Below are 18,674 nucleotides of genomic sequence, written 5' to 3' on the forward strand. Positions count from 1 at the left end.
TTATTTTAAATTAGCCTGGCTTACTCTCATTACCCCCCAAAATGCCTTCATATCACTTTGCTGTTTGCTGTGTGCTGTAACAGCGCCACAAATCGGCAGTCTGAGAGGAAGGCGAGCCCCTCTGTGAGGACGCGTCTCTGTAAACATGGCTTATTATTTGCTTTGAACTTAGGGGAAAGGTTGAAGTGAGCTATTTTGGCTTTTGCCAACAGACATCTGATATTAACAATCTCAAGGTCATCACGACACAGGCCTTAAAACCCTCGTTGTTTTTCACTCTGTGGATAATACAGGACCAGGCACAACTGAATTCGGCCTGAGAACCTATAACCAAATTAAGCACCTCGTTCTGCATGATCGTTTGCATTTTAAATGGGTGGCAATTACCAAATTAATCATTCATTGCAATGAGCAGTTGTTTTGTACGCGTGGAATTCCTGGGAGACGACTCAGAGTCTTGGCATAGCCAAGGCTTTTTGCTTTTCATCTGTAAAGGGTCTTCAACTTTTGACTGAGCTTTGTTTTTGAGATAGGGTCTGGCAAACCCTGCCTTTGTCCTCCTGGTGCTTCCTCTTCCTCAGTAACTGGGATTGTAGGTGTGAGCCACCGTGTCCAGTCTTGCTGTGATGTGGTTTGGGAGAGCCTGAACCGGGCTCTCTTTCTTTGCAGCCATGTAGCAGAGGGCATCATGTTGGGCCCTGCGACCAGAAGGGCAAGGTCCGCAGTTCCTGGGCCTGTCCTCGGGACTGTGCTCGGAAAACTCCTTGGCACACCAGCGGCAGAATGGAGCACTCAAGGATCTCTCTCCTTCGTTTAGTTCCAAACCAGATCATATTTGTGGCAGTAGATTTGCAAAAGGAATTTCTCCAACTGCCAAGAGTAAAATTAGAATGCGCGGCTTTTAGCTGGTGCCTTGACGTGCCTATGTGTCAGTTTGTGTTCGACGTGTGAAGAGAGAGTGGGTTTTTTTTCTCTCCAACTGTCTTTCAATATGTGCGTGTGAGCGCACGCGTGTGTGTGCACACACACACCACGCCAGCTTTAGCATGGGAAGGACGCTGTGGTGGCGAGGGAGCCTACACGTGCTGGGGAAATGATTTGAAAGAACGGCAGTGCTTCCCGAGACCCCGGAGCCACGCTCCTCACACCTGCTGGGCAAGGCCTGGCCCAGCCACCTCGGTGGACCCAGCACGGGATTGTGCTGGCATCGCTGCACACCTACTGTGCGCCCAGACAGGCAGCCCATAGGAGCTCCTGATCCTTTCCCTCCCAGCAAGGCATGAGTTCTTCGAGAGCACCCGGGGAGGAGCCAAGGCCGAGAAACACAGTCTCTACCCTCACTTCTGCCCCTCTGTCCATACTCCAAAGCCCGAGCAACCTCTGTGGGCGCCTGGCCCAGCCCAGAGCCATGTCCGTCTGTGCCCACACGCACAGCAGCAGGCCACGCGACCTCACAAGCGGCTTTGGGGGCTCTGACTGCTGGTGCTAGCCAGCTGCAATTGGCACAGGTCCAGGTCAGCCTTGGCTCTCTCCCGTCCCTCTTCTTCCTATGCTGAGCCCCCCCCCCCCCCGTCAGATGGGGTCTTGCACCCTGCAAGGGCCAGCTTCTGCCTGCAGTCCTCCAACCTATACTCCTTGTGTAGCTGGGATCACGGGTGTTAAACACCACGCCCCACTGGTCTGTGGAAATGGGGTCTCAACTGGGTTCCAGTTGTCCTGGAACCTCAGTCCTCCCAGTCTCTGCCATCTAAGTAGCTGGGACTGTAGGCGTGAGCCGCTGTGCACAGCCTCGAGCACGTTCTATGAGGCCTCAGCAGACGTAAAACTGGGTGGTAACCGTCCCTAAGCCAGTGCGTGGGATTTGTGGAGTTGACACTGTGTGTGTTTCTAGGGGTGAAGATCCTGGGGCCAGGGGTGTGGCGCGGTGATTATCAGCATGAAACCATTTTGGAGAAGTCCTAATGGGTGTTTTCCTTCTCTTTCTTCCTCCAATGGCTGCTCCTGGCCTGGCCTGGCCTGCTCTGACCACTCTCCTCGCAGGATTTGCGCAAGCAGGTAGCACCGCTGCTGAAGAGCTTCCAAGGAGAGGTAAGCCGGGGTCCCCCACCCCTCACCCTGGTTGGGGTCACGGGACACAGATGCCTGGATGTACTGGTGCCGGGGGGAGCCTTCCTGCCACGCGTGCGTGCGGCGTGTGTGGGCAGTCACGGTCCCCCAGCAGGAATAGTGGGGGGCTGGCAGAGCACTCAGCAAGGTGACGGGTGTCCTGGTGGTGACACCCCCACCCTCCCAGATCTATGTGGGGTCAGGTGGTCTGCGACTGAGACAGGTGGGCAAGGACCTGTGCTGCTGTGGGCATCGGCCAGCTGCGCTGCTCCAGCCTCTTGGGTCCTCGCTGCCCCGTCGTCTGGGTGGGCCGGTGGCTTTGGCGCTGGAGTTGCCTCCCGGCTGTGCGTCTCAGCAAGGCTGTGGGAGGGGGGGGGGGTCAGAAACGAGTGGGAATGCAGACTTACTGACTAAGTCTCTGCTAGTTGACGTGTGTATGTGGAAGGCCTAGGACACGAGGACCCCTCACGCCTGACGTAGTGACACTCACCCGCCCTGCGGACCTGCCGGGCTCAGGAAGAGCGCACTGCCCGCACACACCTGCTGCTTTGCAGCCTCAGAACTCTGTCCTCCCAAAGAGCAGGGCAAGAGACATGGCTCAAGGGAGAGAGCAGCAGCATCGCTAGCGAGAGAGAGGAGAAAGAACACAGGCTTTTGTTGGAAGGGTGCAGTCCTACTTGTTTGGGACTTAAAGGCAGTTCTTTCTTCCTGGCCAGGTGCCTGCGTCCTGTTTGGATCCACCCTCAGGATCTCGTACACGCTAGGCAAAAACGCCCCGAGACCCCATCTGAAGCAGTAAAAGCCGGGTGTGGTGGTGTGCGCGTGTCATCCCAGCTTTGTGGGAAGCATAGACAGGCATGGTACACTCCAGGCCCATCTGCACCGAGCAGAATGACTGCCTCGCTAAGCACAAGGCCCCAAGTTCAGACCCCAGTACCACCAAAACTAAGGCTTCGTGTAGTCCAGCAGTAATTTAAACAACCCCTTGAGTAGTAAATCTCTGGAGTTCTCTCCTGGAAGGCACTGGGTACAAGAAATAGGGCACTCGTTAGCTTCTCGGAGCTAATCGGAGGCAATGAGAGACAGAAAAGTACACGAGGGGGAATCATAACTGCAAGAGAATAAGGGGATGAGAAGGAAAAGGCCCTGGGAAGTGAAGATCCTCAGCTGGGGTTTGTTTTGTTTTCTGGTGGTGGCGACTGGGGTTTGAACTCAGGTCTCGAGCTTGCCAGGAGAGCCCTCTGCCGGTTTTTCTGTAAGTTCAATTCTCAGCTGTCAGTCCCACCTTTCTGTCCCAGATGGCCTCAGGTCACAGGCCTCCCGAGTAACTGGGATTGCAGGCGGCAGGCGTGCGTCACCACATCACCTGGGTTTTGAGTTTTGGTCTCACCAGCTTTTTCCTTGCTTGCCTCCAACTGCTATGGGATTCAAGGGGGCCACACATCCAACCAGGGTGTTCTTTATTGCTGTTGTTTTGCGCCCATTTGTTTGTTTGTAGGGTTTTTTTTGGGGGGGGAGTTTTATTTTGGTGGTGAGGACTGAGGCAAGGGGGCCAGCACTCCCCCCCTCCCCCCCGAGTCCTCACACTGGCACATCTTCCCGACAAGCCACTTTACCCGTCAGGAAAGGTGGCCGTCCTGCTCTAACTCTCTCACCACTTAGAGAGCTAACAAGGTTACCAGGGAGGAGCAGTTTTATGCTCGTTAATCTCAAAACTTGGACAAAGTGTACGAACTTCCTAGAATCCCGTCACGGCCCAACTGCTTGAAGAAGCAGCAGAAGCCACCAGAGAACTGTTCCCGCTGGTCCGGGGTTTTCTGGGAGAGAGCTGACCATCCTTAATGGAACACAGAGTCCTAATCTTTGCAAGCTCCTCAAGAAAACAGAGAAAGAAAGAACAATTTCTAACTGATTTTATGAGGCCGGTGTAACCTCGGTGCCAACAGCAGATGAGAACAGCACAGGAGGGAGATAAAAGTCAGTGTTATTTATGAGAAGAGGCGCAGGCGCCTTACAAAGGGCTTGGCAAATCCACCGAGCCTCGTGTGCTCTAGAGTCCGGCTGGCACTCACACAGAAAATGTTATTGATGCCAGCTCATGCCACGCATGGGTGAGAGGAAGACTGACGGTTTGCTAGTGTGAAGAAAAGCAGGCATGATAAAATGGCACTGACACTGGGAGCCCCTATCCCATGGGGGAAGGTGTTTATTAAACCCCACCTCAGTCCTCAACCCCTACTGGGCTTAACCAGGAACAAGACGGGAACTCCCTGTGTTGCTGATGTTATTTAACTGGAAGTATTAGCTGGCAGAGAGGGTAGGGATAAAAAAGAAGAAAGCAAGCAAGCATAAATAGTATAACACTAGGAATAAAACTGTCATTTTTCAAGTGAGCTTCAATAATGTAACATGGTTGCCAGATACAAAATCAATATACAGAAGTAATTATATGTCTCTACATCAGCAGGGAATCAAAAGTGTAATTGAAAAAAAAAATACTCCTGAAGGGCTGGTCCTAGTGGCATATTCCTATAATCCCAGCGGGTCAGGAGGCAGAGATGGAGCATCTCCGCCCCAAGGAGGCCAGGGGAAAAGACACCAGCTGAGGGAGGCAGAGGGATGAAGGTCCTGACCCAAGGCTGACCCAGACAAAAGCATGAGGCCCGACTGGGAGTGTGAACTACTGGTAAAGTGCTTGCCTAGCATGCATGAAGACCCAGGTTCAATTCCTCAGTACCACATACGTAGAAAAAAGCCGGAAGTGGTGCTGAGGCTCAAGGGGTAGAGCTCTAGCCTTGAGAAAATCCAAGGACAGTGCTCAGGCCCTGAGCTCAAGCCCAGGACTGGCAAAATATAAAGAAAGAAAAAGAAAAGGAAGGAAAGAAAGAAAAGAAAAGAAAAACGTGTGAGGCTGGGCCGGGAGCATGGCCTAGTGGTAGAGTGCTTACCTAGCATGCACAAAGCCTTGGATTTGATTCCTCAGTACCACATACACAGAAAAAGCCAGAAGTGGTGCTGTGGCTCAAGTGCCAGCACTAGCCTTGAGCAAAAAGTGTCCAAGGACAGTGCCCAGGCCCTGAGTTCAAGTCCCAGGACTGGAAAAAAAATTTTTTTTAAAAAAAAAACATGGAGCACTCTCTGAAAAAATACTAAAAGCCAGAGGCCTGGGGATTGCCTAGCAGATGTAAGTTCAGTCCCAAAGCCACCAAGAAAAAAAAAAAATTAACAAGAAGAAGAAGAAAAGGTGCTATTGGAGGTATCAACCATAGCAAAAAACAATACCTGGAAATAAACATCTCACTAGAGCAGGACTTGCGGGAGAAACAACCGTGGACCGCGGGCCTTTGGGCGGGACCCTGACCTTGGGAATGGAGCAGGCCGGCCGGTGCAGTCTCTTCATTTTCCCTGACCCTCGACGCCCCCACGACAGGTGCAGGGCCAAGGAACAAACCGAGCAGCCGAGTTGTTTGGGGGCGCGTGCAGTCAGACCTCAGGCAGACGCACAAACAGGACTTGGAGGGGGCGCTTGGCGGAGGGCAGAAGTGCTCTCCGCTGCGTGCGTTTGGGGATTTGCTCTTTCTGCTGAGTGGGAGGCCTTCCGTTCAGCCATCTTTCTCCGCGCATTTGTTGGGGAGCTGAGGGGCCCCTTGCTGTGTGTCCTCCAGGCTTGGCGATGTCTGCCTGCCTCCTGGATACCCATGCTCCCCGCCTTGCCTGGCTCGGCCAGCCTGGGCAGGTGTGCAGGGCTAGGGGAGATGGAGGCACCTGTTCATGGGATGAAGGCTACCCAGAGCTGCTGCTGGGGGCAGCCCTGTGCCTCAGCCCTGCCCCTCGCCCGCCCTGCCCCCTCCCCCCGGGGCTGCGTGCCATGTCGTGGTGAACCTGTTTTTCCTGCGCGCACGCACACGTGTGTGTGTGTGTGTGTGTGTGTGTGTGTGTGTGTGTGCGTGTGCGCGTGCGCACGCATTGTGGAGGCCCGTCCATGTTCGGAGTTTGTGGGGGCAGCAGAGAGGCAGAGGGAACGAGCGCTGAGCTGAGGGGTGCAGTGACTGGGCAGTCCTGGCCCCTGGCACCGGGCTGCATGCCAGAGCTCCAGGGAAGCCCACTCTGGGCCAGCAAGGCCCTTGTGTGCCTTGAGACCAGGCCAGGTCCTACAGGCACTGCTCGGCGTCTGGCGATCAGAGCGGAGAGCTCCCTCAGTGTCCCACAGCTGTGACATGTGTGAGTGGTCACTGTGTGGCGTGGTGTGGCGTGGTGTGGAGCAGATTGGTAGCTCCGGAAGCTGCACTGGAGACCCCGGCAGGCCTGGGCCGACCTTTGGATCTGGACTTGCCTCTCCACTGTGCTTCACTACTGTAGAAGCACTGGGTCAGGACCCCTCTGTGCCGGCTGGGCCACAAGTTCAGTTCTGGGACAGCGCTGTCCTGGGCAGTGAGGCCCAACCCCCCCCCACACACACACACCCGACTCTGAGCATGGTACTTACTAGATGAGCCCTCATCATTCGAGTTGTGCCTCCAGTCCTTTTAGTTTCAACCTCTTCATCCTTCTGCCTGTGTCTCTAGAGCCGGGACTGCAGGCATATGCCACCACAGCCAGCCACGATTGGAGTTTGAAGGTATCTCCAGCCTTCGAGGTCCGAGGCTTCCCGCCAGTGGGGTGCGTCCACGCCCCCTGAACACACCCCTGCCCCCATCTCAGCCTCCACTCCCGTGCTGACCTCTAAAAGCCACTCATCCAGCTTCGCTGAGGCAGATCTGACAAGGACGTGTCCCGTGCGTGGCATGGTGTGCGTGGATGTGTGGGTGCAGACAGGGCATCACTGCCCGTCACCACCATGCAGGTCTTGCACGTCAGTGTTTGCCCCTGCGCTGTGCTGTCGGGCGTGTGGCCGTGCGGACGTTTCCCACGGGGGGGGATTTGTGGATCGGGGCCCTGGTCAGGATAGGGGATGGGGCCCCTGGGGCCCCAGCATCCAGCTCTGCCCACCTTCAGCATCACGTGCTGCCTTCTCAGGTGCTACAGCACACTGGGCTCTGCGTCTGATGGCAGCCGTGCCGGGCTCTCTGACAAAGGCCGTGTCGGGAGCTCACAGGCTTTGTGGCTCTGCGTCTGTGACGGCGGCGGCCCTGCTGTGCGCTCACAGGTATGGAGGTGGTGTGCTCTCTTCTTATAGAGCACCTGTGTTCAGCCCCACTGCCCTCCTGACCCTGCGCTTTGAGTTTCCGGGTGGTGTATCTGTGAGTGTTCGTGCCATCCTTCCTCGCCGTCCCCTTTGCTTTCCCACTGCCAGCGTGGGAGGGCTTCTTAGCCTCTGCCCCCGCTCTGGCTGCTGAGTACTCACTGACCCTGTGTTCTAAAATCCACACATTAAAAAGAAGACCCCCCCGCCCCCCATTCAGCAGGGCATGGTAGCTCACAGCTGTAATCCCAGCCGCTCAGAAGGCAGAGGTAAGAGGACTGAGGTGCCCGCACACCGTAGCCAAGTGGTCAAGATCCTATCTCACAAAACAAGTCAGATGTGGTGGCTAATTCCTACCGTGTCAACGGCCTGGGAAACAGAGATAGGAGAATCAACATTCCAGACGCCCAGGCAAAGTTAGGGGGGGAAGAAAAGGCAAAAAAACGTACAAAAGAAAGCGTCCCCACTACCTGATTGTAATCCCTTGGTACATAACCTTTATAAGAGCACCTGGGTGGGGGGGGCTGCCAAAATAGAGCCCATTCTCTGAGTCAGTGACCACCTGTGAAGTCGGGGTCCCGCCTCCCTGACACGCAGCCGGGCCCTTGCAGGGGCCTGTGTGGCTGGGCATTGTCCACCATGGACCCCGGTCCCCCCCGAGGCGGCCGGGGAGGGAGAGCCCCGGGCTGCTGGCACGGGGCTGGCTGCAGGTTGGCGGGGTTGATGTCTCAATTAGGGGCGCGGCAGGAGCGGTGCGTGGCGCAGGCCAGCTCTGTAATTGGAAGCACATTTTCTCCTCCGAAGCAGAAAAGGATATAACCTTGCATAACATCGGAAATGAACGGTTGAGAGAGAAGCCAAATTCAATTTCAGTCAGATACGTCCAGGCCCAGTCGGTGATGTATGGGAGCCAGGGCGGCAGTGGGCGCTGTGGAAAGGCGCGCTCTCAGCAGTCCATTCATCACGCCGGCCGCCCGGCGCTGGCCCGGCCCGGCCCCCGCGCTCACGCGCTCCTCCCGGCCTGGACCGCAGCCAAGCCCGCCAGAAGTTAACCTCTTAAAGACCCGGAGCTGCTTTTTGTTAAATAAATGTAATTTTGTGGTCAGAAATAAACGCTCCTGCGATGTAGCCGGAGCTCTGGAAGCAACTGCGAGCCGACGCTGTTACAAAATTGCTGTGCGCAGGGGAAGTCAAGAGCCAGACATCAGAATTCCACGTGCTCGGCAAATTGATTTCGGCCCAGAGCTCTGCAGCTATTCAATAAAAGTCCTATTAAACCATTGTATGTAATGAGCAATCCAGAGCAAATCTAATGTTTTCAGTGGATAATTATTTTTAACATCCTCTGGGCCGCCGTCGGTGGAGTCCTTGGGTGTTTACGGCTCGTGTCCAAGTGGGCCAAGCCCGCCGGCCACCATTTGGCCTACAGCTCCCCGCAGCCCTGCTCCAGGGGCGGGCGGCGGGTCCTGGCGTCTCCCCATGTCCCGTTCACTGGGGAAACCTGGGAAGTTTTGCTGGATTGGCCTGAACTGGTTGAAATGGGTGAGCAGAAGCTTGGAAAGCTGTAGGATGAGGAGCACGTGGGAGCGTTTACATCCCCAGCGATGGCAGAGTAGAAAGTGGGGTCCTGTGCAGTGCACAGCAGACACGGCTGGGGGACTCACTCATTTCGCTTGCTTGCTTACTTACCTGTTTATTTACTGCCAGTCCTGGGGCTTGAAATCAGGACTTGGGCGCCATCCCTGAGCCTCTTTTGCTCAAGGCTAGCACTCTACCACTTGAGCCTCAGCACCACTTCTGGCGTTTTCTGTGTATGTGATACCGAGGAATGGAACCCGGGGCTTCATGCAGGCTAGGCGAGCACTCAACCACTAAACCACATTCCCAGCCCCATTTTACTTCTTAACAGTGGGAGACCTACCTGATGGGGAGACCTGCCTGAGCCGGCTTACTTCCACCCTCAGACCCGCCTAAGCGGGCTCACCTCTCCCTGCAACATGGCTCTCATGGGGGGTGGGGTGAGGAAGAGGCCCTGTCTCACTGATTCCACCCCCCCTTCCCTTCCCGACCTTGAGCATCTCAAGGGCGAGATCTGCGGTTGGTTGAAGGTCCCTGTGCCAGGTGAGGCCTGAGCTCAACCCTGGTATGTGCCATGGGCAGACTAAGGGAGGCACTGATTTCATGGAGCCTGTAGGACCTACATGCTGTGTGAATGGTGCCTGGCAGGATGGGTGGAGATGATGGGTAGATGGCTGACGGATGAGAACCAGTGGATGGACAGAGGGATGGCTGGATGGATGGATGGATGGATGGATGGGTTAGGTAGGTGGGAAGGATGGATGATGACAGGGTGATAGGTAGGTTGGATGGATTTTGTGAATGGGTATTTGAATAGATAAATAGATATAGGGGGATGGGCAGATGGATCCTCATTGGATGGAAGCTGTGATTGAGGATGGACGGATGGATGGATGGACGGATGGACAGACAGATGGATGGACGGATGGATGGATGGATGGACGGATGGACGGATGGATGGATGGATCAATGGACCGATTGGCAGACAGATGGTGTTAATTTGCCTTCTATGTAAATCAGAAGCATCCCTTGCCGTAAAAGGGGCTTTATGTTCTATCAGCTTCCATTTCTAATGCAACTCAAGAACAATGAGATAAGAGTACTTGACCTGGAGTTACAATGTTTTAGCCTTGATTTCATCCTGGCCTTGACCTTGGCCGAGCCAGCGGACTTCCAGCACCTCTGTCACCTCATAGGATGAACTGAGAATTAAAACCAGCATTTGTGTATAAGAATGAGCTAACTCTCGCTGAGTGTAGTGGGACCTGTCAGATAGTTGTGTGGAAGGGCTGGGAAAATCACAGCCAGGGGCCAGCCCAGGCAAACATGGGAGACCTCATCTGAGGCGCTAAAGCAGAAAAAGCTCCAGGAGCCTGCCTGCAGAGATGGAGTTGGCCTGGCTCGCACGTGCCAGGACAGCCAGCTAAATAGATGTCAGCCAATCAACTGATTTACTCTCGCTAGTTTTTTTTTTTTTAAACTGGACTAAAATTATCCAGCTTATCCAGTAATCCTACAGTATTGTACACTATAGAGTTTAAATTATCAAGGTATTTTCTGCAGGTCTCTTCCCTTGGAGAAGTTGGCCTAGATGTTAATTAGATTTCAATAACATTCTACCAATGTAATGCAGTAATATCTTGAAAGAAGCTGACACCAGGGCCAGATGGTGGAGGCCATGCTGGGGTGGAGTGCCTGAGGAGGAACCCCCCCCCCCCAGTGGCTGTGGGCTGCAGCTCCCCCCACCCTCCAGCAATCTCTGCCCAGCCATTTCCCGGACCTCACACCCATCCACCACCCTGTGCTGGGGCCCTGCCTTCCCAGGCAGGACTAGGTGTTAAGGGCAGTGTGTGTGCCCGCCACCTCCTGGGCCAGTCCTGGCATCTTTGGTCCTCTGTGCTCAGCCAAATGATACCCACGCATCACCGTGTGTGCGACACCCCAAACCGCTTACATCCTGGATCGCGTTGTGTGCCCGATCGCAGGCATCATCTTGCTGAGCCCGGTGTTTCTCTTTCCTTGCTCCCCGCGTCCATCCTCACGTCTGCACCACAGTCTCGGCTCCTGTAGCTTGGAGTAAGTTTTGCAGTTGGGCAATGTGCGTCCTCCAGCTTTATTTTTCTTATTCAAGATTGTTTTTGTCTGTTTGGGACCCCTTTCATTTCCATATGAATCTCAGGAGCCATCTGCCAATTCCACAATGAAAGCAGCTGGGGTTTTAATGGGCATCGCACTGAATCAGAAATCAACTCGGTGGCTATCGCCGCAGCACTGTTAAGCCTTCAGCCCAGGAAAGACTAGCGTCTCATTTCCTTTCTTTCAAACAAGGTTTTCAGGTTCTTGAAGAACAAGTTTTAAGTCTTCTTTTGCTGCATTTGCTCCTGAGTATCATTCTTTTTTTTTTTTTTATTATTATTATTTCAGTGCAGTTGTAACTAGGGTTGTTTGTCTTCCTTTCACTTTCAGATGGTGGACTGCCAGTGTAGAGAAAGACAATTGATTGTTGCATATTGATTGAGTATGGCGCAGCCTTGCAGAACCCAGGCGTGTTCCACACCTCACCTTAGCCTGTTCTCCAAGAACAATCTCCTCCGGTGGGAGGGGGGTTCTGAGCGCCTCTGGGAGGCATTCCTCCCCTGGGGGCCTTGCCCGGCCCCGGGTGCAGGTTGGAGATGTTGGGAGAGGTGAAGAGGCCAGGGCCCCACCCTTCGCCCTTGGATGATGCAGGTGGGAGACCCAGTGTCATTCCTTTGGTGGCTTTTAATGGCTGGAGTAAGGGAAGGAGGGAGCTAGGGAGACAGCTCCCAGCCCGGCACGTGGGTTCCTGCTGTCTGAGCTGGGCTCCGCCTGGGTCAGGCCACCCTGGGACATGGGGTGGAGGAGAGAAGATAGAGGATAGCAGGCTCCTCAGAGGCCAGCTGCCCAGAAAGAAGTGGGCGTCAGGGCCAGTTTTTCTCCTGTCTTTCTTGTACCAGAACTGGGTCTTGAGCTCAGGACTCTGTGCTCTCGCTTGGCTTTTCTGCTCAAGCTGGAGCTCCATCACAACTCCACTTCCACCTTCACACTGCTTCATTGGAGATAAGAGACTTTCTTGCCCTGACTGGCTTTGAACCATGATCCTCAGATCTCAGACTCCTAAGTAACTGCCATTGTTAAGCGTGAGCCACCTGTCCCCGGCTTGTTTTCTTGTCCTTCTCATTCTTCTGCGGTGTGCGGTGGCCTCGCCATGCCTTGTCTCTGTGGCTCACATTCATGGCACCATCGCCCTGCCCTTGGCTGTTCTGCCAAGGCTGCAACCCCTGCCTGGCCTGGGCTCCTCGAATCCTGTTCAGCGTTCAGCAAGGCCACGTCCTGTCCACACAGCCCTATAGTGAGCACTGAATGGACTCAGGGGTCAGCGTCCGCCGTGAAAGCCTGGTGGCAGATCGCAGCTCCGGGGGCAGTGAAGGAATGCTTCCATAAGCTTCTGCCAGAAGTCTCAGCCCATTGCCAAGGCGTGCCACACACAGAAGCCCCACCAGCAGAGCTGTCTGTCCCCGCCACAGGGTACCTTCCATGCCCACCTCCTCACACTGAAAGTAGATCCTGGTACTTCAAGATTTTGATGCTGTGCTCTAGCCGGACGTCATCCTAGCTACTCGGGAGGCTGAGATCTGAGGATCAAGGTTCAAAGCCAGCCTGGGCACAAAAGGACCTGAGACTCTTCTCTCCAATTAACATCTAGAAAAAAAAAAGAGAGAGAGAGAGAGAGAGAGAGAAGTGGGGCTTGGCTCCAGGGTAGGGCAGCAACCTTGAGCTGCAGAGCTCAGGGACAACGCCATCAAGCAGATGGGCTGAGCGTGGACCCAAATCCTGTGGCCTCCATGGACGGGCTGGGTGTGGCCGCACGTCCCCGGACCTTGCTGGGGTAGGCAGAGTGACTCTGGGCCGGAGTTCACCATGGGGCACCAGGTGTGGGAGTCGAGGGCAAGGAGGGGACACAGTGGCCGTGGCCGGCCAGGGGCGCTCACGTCTCAACCCCAGAGCAGGACTAGGGCAGAGAGAGCACCGACAGATTTGGCATCATGTCACAGATGCGCGGCGAGCCCCGGGCGGCCGGCGGGTGGCTTGTGCCTTCACCGCAGGACCTGGGGAGACGCCTCCTGTGCAGATCCCGGCTCTGCAGCAGCGGCGTCGGGAACATGCTGGGGCTTTCAAGGAATCTGGGTCTCCTGGGCAGGGCCTGGCTGGGGGACAGTCCCCTGTGGAGTGGGGTGTGGCCACAGCTGAGCTAAGGATGAGGGGAACATTCCAGAAGGCGCCTTCCAGGCTGAGTGGAAATGACTGGCGTATGCTGGGAACAGGGAGTATCTGGGTGTGGCAGCAGTGGGCTGTGAACCTGAACTGGAGGCTGGTCCCTGGGCGGGCAGGACCCACAGGCTCCCCGCAACCAGCCCCCCGCCCGCCCCTCCTGGGCACATCTCTCCTCTGGCCCTGTGGGGTGGGGGCAGGATATGGCATCACCATCTTGGGCCCACACGGGCACCTGAAGGAGCTGCCATGTCTAACCTGGGACTCTGCCTTGGGGCGTCCCTGGCCTCTTCCCCTGGGAGGAGCTGACATGCCATGTTGGGGCTGGCACTGGGTGGGACAAGACGGGGAAGAAGGGACCATCCCGAGGTGGCTTCCTGGTTGTGGGTGTGCAGAGCTTGGCTGGAAGCCTGTCTGGGAGGTGGCCCCGGGGCGGGGCTGTCACCTTAGGGAGCTGTGGGGCGCCATGCCTCATGCCATCCTGGGAAGGTAGCCAGCTCCCTTCCCCCCCCCCCCGGCGGGGGCTCTGGGAGCCTTGGGGTGTCTGGAGAGCCGGGAGGCTGGCTCGGCCAGGACTTGACAAGGGTTGAGAGAAGTCCCACAAATACTAAGGCTTGTCTTGGGCTCAGGCCAAGGGTCAGGCCCCGGGATCCTCAGTCCTTCCCGAAGGCAGGAGGAGCTCCCCATGGCCTTGCTGGGGGGCCCTGGTGCCAGGGGTGGGATGTGAACTGGTGAAAGGGCAAAGGGGAATGGCATGGGCTCATCGTCGCAAAGTGCCACCAACTGGGTCACTCAGACATCAGAACCAATAGTCCCCAGTCCTTGAATGCCAGCAGTGAGGAGCGGGCACAGTTGGCGCCCTCTGGACCAAGAAAGCCCCCGGCCATGCCACGCACACTGCCTCTGCTGGTCGCTGGCTGTCTGGCCGGCCTGGGTGGGCAGGACTGTCCCCGGCCATCTCTGTCCAGGTGTCCTCTCGAGGGTATGAAGTCCTGTGGTACAAAACCCACAGTGATGACTTCCCAGGCCCCATCACCTGCAGCGACTGTCGCCCTCCGGGTTATGGGGTTACCACCTCAACATGGTGTCCTGGGGAAGAAGGCCAGCCCAGGAAGGAGCCGGGCGGGCCCGGCTCTCAGACCCCATCCTTTCCACTGGCAGGAGCTCTCTTTAGTTCCTAACCAATGATGAGCTGAGTTGGTGAGCTTGGGTGTGGACTTGAAGGTAGCAAAGTGGCACACCAAGCCCCCCACTGCAGCCCCTCTGACGTCTACCTCTGCAAGTGTGGGTATAAGGCACCATTGACGCAGTGCCAGGAAGGCGTTTCTCAGGACTTGCAGTTGATTCTGGGGGATAAAGGAGGAGGGGAGATGAGGGATGTGTTAGTAGAAGAACGCTCAATTCAGAATTTTATGTACAACTTAATTTCAAGGGTTTTATTGAGATACAGGTTCAGCCACAGAAAGTGTTGAATTCACTGGCTTTTTGTAAACTTAATAAAGTTTTGCAACTCTCACCACAAACAACTGTAGGATATTTTCATCACCCTAAGAGGAACCCCTCACCGCCCTTAGCTGGCATCCTCCAACCGCCTACACCTCCTACCAGGCCTGGCAGCCCTGGACAGGCTCCACCCCCATTCTTCCCTGGGTCTCCGTTTAACTGCAGGGGTGGGGCAGGGCACTTTGCAGCCCAGGCCCGCCTGGAGCTCTTCCTACCTTAGCCTCCCAAGGGCTGGGGCTACGGGTGTGTGCCTTTTAACCAGGAAAGGAGTGAAGAGACAGAGCTCAGACAGAATGACTGGATCCAGTGAAGAACAGATGCGTCCCTTGAATCTTCTTCTCTCACTTTTTTTTTCTATTACATAAGGAGTAGAAGTCACTTCAGAATCAGACGGGGAAATTTTATTTTTAAAAAAATAAAGACGGCCCTTGCACGCTGTGGCCAGGCTTTGCTTCTCTACTGACACTAGACACGGCCAGCCTGGCGCTGTGTGCAGCAGGAGGGACACACGATGGCAGGTCCTTGCCTGTGCCTGGGCGGACATGGGGTGCCTCGGGTGTACAAGCTGACCCCTGCTCGTGGCGACTGTGTCACTCGGGCCTGACTGTCCAGTTACTAGTAGGAAACGGTTGTTGCCTTCTCTGGAGAGTCAGCGGTGCCCGGGGAGTCCAGTCCCGCCTGGTCAGCCAGGACCCAGGTCCTGGCCACGGTCCTGGACCCACGGTGGCCTCTGCACCTCATCTATGTCCGCAGCCCCGTCGCCATAGCTCCAGTGTATGTTTCTGTGTCTCTTCCGTCATGGGTGCTTGATGGTCATGAGAAATGCCTAACAGTGCCTGTGTCCTGTGTTCTGCCTGCCCCGGTGGTGCCCTTTCCTCTTCTAATAATTCTTCCTCTGCCACCGCCGCCTCCTCCTCCTCCTCCTCCTCCTCCTCCTCCTCCTCCTCCTCCTCCTCCTCCTCCTCCTCCTCTTCTTCCTTCTCCTCCCTCTTTCTTCTGTGCCTTTCTTCTTCTCCTCCTCCTTCCTCTTTCTCCTCTTTTCTCCTTTTCTTCCTCCCACTCCTCTTTCTTCTTTCTCCTCCTTTTCCTCCCTCCCTCCTTTTCCTTCTCTCTTCATTGTGCCTGTACTGGGACTTGAGCTCACGGCTTCACAGCTTGGTTTTTTTGCCAAGGTTGGGGCGAGGGGCTCCGCCATTTCATCCACATGTCCGCTTCTGGCTTTTGGATGGTTAATTGTAGATGGGAGTCTCTTGTATTTTCCTTTTTCTCTTAGGAGACTGAAAATGTTTTCCCTCTTGGCGAGTGTCAACTTTTTTATAAAGTGACTGAACCACCGTCCTCAGGTCTCAGGCCCCAGAGTAGCAAAGATTTCAGACATGAGCCACTATTTCCTGGCTGCTTCATGAAGCTCTTGAGAGGATCTCAGAACCCCCAGATTGGAGCACTTTGCTCTGGGCATGAGCTTTGGCTCTCACCTGGCTGTCTGCCCCTTTGCCCTGTGCCCAGTGGTCCTGGCCGGGGTGTAGCCCCTGGCTGACCACGGCCTCCGCCGTGGGTGCTGAGTTCTGGAGGTGCTCTGCCCCCGCCCCACCTGCTGTCTCCTCTTCCGGAGCTGCAGACAGGTGGGAGGCACCGCGTGGAGACGGGCCTGCTCGGCTGAGGGATTCACTCGCTCCCCAATGACTTTTAAATTACCCCTTGCCAAACGTTGAGTGCCTGGTTTTTCTTTTCTTTTCTTTTTGTTTTTTTCTTGCAGATTGATGCACTAAGTAAAAGAAGCAAAGAGGCGGAGGCAGCCTTCCTGAACGTCTACAAGAGACTGATTGATGTTCCAGGTAAGCTGGGGCCGGCCAGCTGCCGCCCCTGCCACCACCGGGGAGGCAGGGAAGCGGAGGCCTGGGTGCGCCCCAGCCCGATGTGGCGCGAGCGCGGAAAGCCAGCACATCTGTCAAGGGAACCATGGCACCTCTGCTCAATGCCTCCACAAGGGCCTCCCGTGGTTGAGAGGCCGCCTGCAGGGGTCGGGGCCCTTGGAACACCCACTGGGCCTCGTCCAGGAACCGAGGCCTTTTGCACAAGTCTTCCACTGAAGGGAAAAACGGCTAGGAAACTGCCAGGGAGGAGACCGGTTCCCTTCCTCTGCCGTGGAGGGGATGTTGGGCCTTACTAGCCACCAGAGCTTACCCAGCTCTCGGTACTGAATTTTGGGCTGAGGGTTCTCTGTGGGAGTTTGTGGGTGACGAGGGGGTTCCTGAAAGCTAGCGGAGGCTCCTCTAAAAGGGTAAAGGGAGACTTTGGGGCCTCGGTGGCCGTGGCTAGGCAGGTGGCATTTCCTTTTCTTCTTTGTGAGGTGGTGGCTGGGAGCTTTCCATCGGAGCTGTGGTGTGGCGGCACTGACTCGGGCCTGGAGAGGTTAGGGGCCAGCGTCGCCTGGGCTTGGGTCCCCAGAGAGTTTTCCTTCTCCAGAGCACTGGCTCTTTCATGAACCGGTTCTGTGGGCTCTGCTGCAGAGGGTTCCACTGTGAAGTGGCCGCCATTCTGGAGCAGAGTTCACACGTAAGAACTGCGGTCCGGAACGCAGCCCTGTCTGCCACCGGGTGGCCGAGTTGAAAGGGAGAAGCTGGCGGGTTTGTCTTTGCCAGAGACCCAGAGGGTCATTCCCGGCTCTTCCCTAACAAAGCTTCACTCCCTACCCAAATGGTCACACTTGTCCAGGGCGCCCCCCCCCCCCCAGTAGAGAGCTTCCAGGCCAGTTATCCAGCAAATAAGCTATTGGTTACCTTTTCCACGATTCTTTTCCTTTTCTTGTTGTTGGTGGTGGTGGTCATGGGACTTGAACTCAGGGCCTGGGTACTGTCCCTGAGCTTTTTGATTTTTTATTTTTTCCCCTCAAGTGCTAGTGCTCTACCACTTGGTTGGACTTAGTTGGTTCACCGGAGCTAAGACTCTCATGGCCTTTCCTGCCTGGTCTGGCTTGGAACCACAGTTCTCAGCTCTCAGCCTTCTAAGTAGCTAGGGGGGTTGCAGGCATGAGCCACCAGCGCTTGGCTTCTACAGTTTTTCTGTCTGAAATTCCCACAGATCCTGAAAAGACAGTTCTGTGCCATCTGTGTGCCACTCGCCTGAGCAGCGGTGCATGTGCGTGCACAGTGTTTTCTAGAATTTTCATCCTGACTTGGGTACTTACTTAGAGCTGCCTTTTTCTCATATGAGACCAAAAACATTTCTTATCTTCCTAATTATCATTTGGGGCTGAAATGGCCAAAATCACCGTTTAACTAATATGGCGGGCGTGGCTGAACCCTGGTGTTTCCTGTAATAACAAAGTTGGTGAGAAAGTGGCACAGCCTGAGCTGTGGACGGCAGCCAGAGCACTCCACCTGTGAGGGGGGGTCTGATGGTGGTCCAGATGAGGTAATCCTGTGGCCAGGCTTACAGGAAGGGCCTGGTCAATAGCTATGCATTTACCGACCGCCTCTGGCTGGGCCGGGCCGGCTGGCGTCCCTGTCTGCAGGCTTCGGGCTCCAGGTCCAGGGAGACCAGAATCACTCAGGGGTGTATTGGCCTCTGGTTGAGTAATAACCGCTCACACAATCCCACAGCCTAAGGAAGCTGCTACTGCAGCTGTGTGCCCACCCCGACCCAGAAAGAGCCAGGCCTGCCCACCACGCTTGTCTGGGCACCTGCTTGGCTCTCTTGTTTTGCTTGTCTGTTGCACTGGGGATCAAACCCTGGGCCTTGGGATCACTATGCAAACACTCTACCACTTGAACTACACTCACTGCCCTTGTGTTTATAGTTTATCTTTGAGATAGGGTTCCGCCAACTTTGCCCAGACTGGATTCAGAATGGAGATCTCTCCCCCCAGCCCACGCCACGCCTTCCTCCACTTCCCTGGTGGCTGGGCTTAAAGGTGTGTGCCACCATGCCCGGTGTTGTTTTCTTCTTTCTTGGCCATTGGTCCCCCGATGGACTGTTCCTCCAGGGCAGAGCGCTGCCCTGCACCCAATGCCTG

The 18,674-nt window shown here is 55.6% G+C and overlaps 1 protein-coding gene across 11 annotated transcripts in view; it reads left to right on the top strand.

The window, feature by feature from the left end:
- Cux1 (cut like homeobox 1) overlaps nt 1–18,674 on the top strand; it is a 215,928-nt gene that overhangs the window by 104,901 nt on the left and 92,353 nt on the right. For all 11 annotated transcript variants that reach the window (XM_090324352.1, XM_090324353.1, XM_090324354.1 and 8 more), the window contains exons 3-4: nt 2,041–2,088; nt 16,416–16,494. In XM_090324352.1, the coding sequence (XP_090180478.1) occupies nt 2,041–2,088; nt 16,416–16,494 (127 nt within the window). The remainder of the gene's footprint in view (nt 1–2,040; nt 2,089–16,415; nt 16,495–18,674) is intronic.

The sequence above is a fragment of the Megascapheus bottae genome, chromosome 34 (genome assembly GCF_031878675.1).
Source record: "Megascapheus bottae isolate mThoBot1 chromosome 34, mThoBot2.hap1, whole genome shotgun sequence".
Classification (NCBI taxonomy): domain Eukaryota; kingdom Metazoa; phylum Chordata; class Mammalia; order Rodentia; family Geomyidae; genus Megascapheus; species Megascapheus bottae.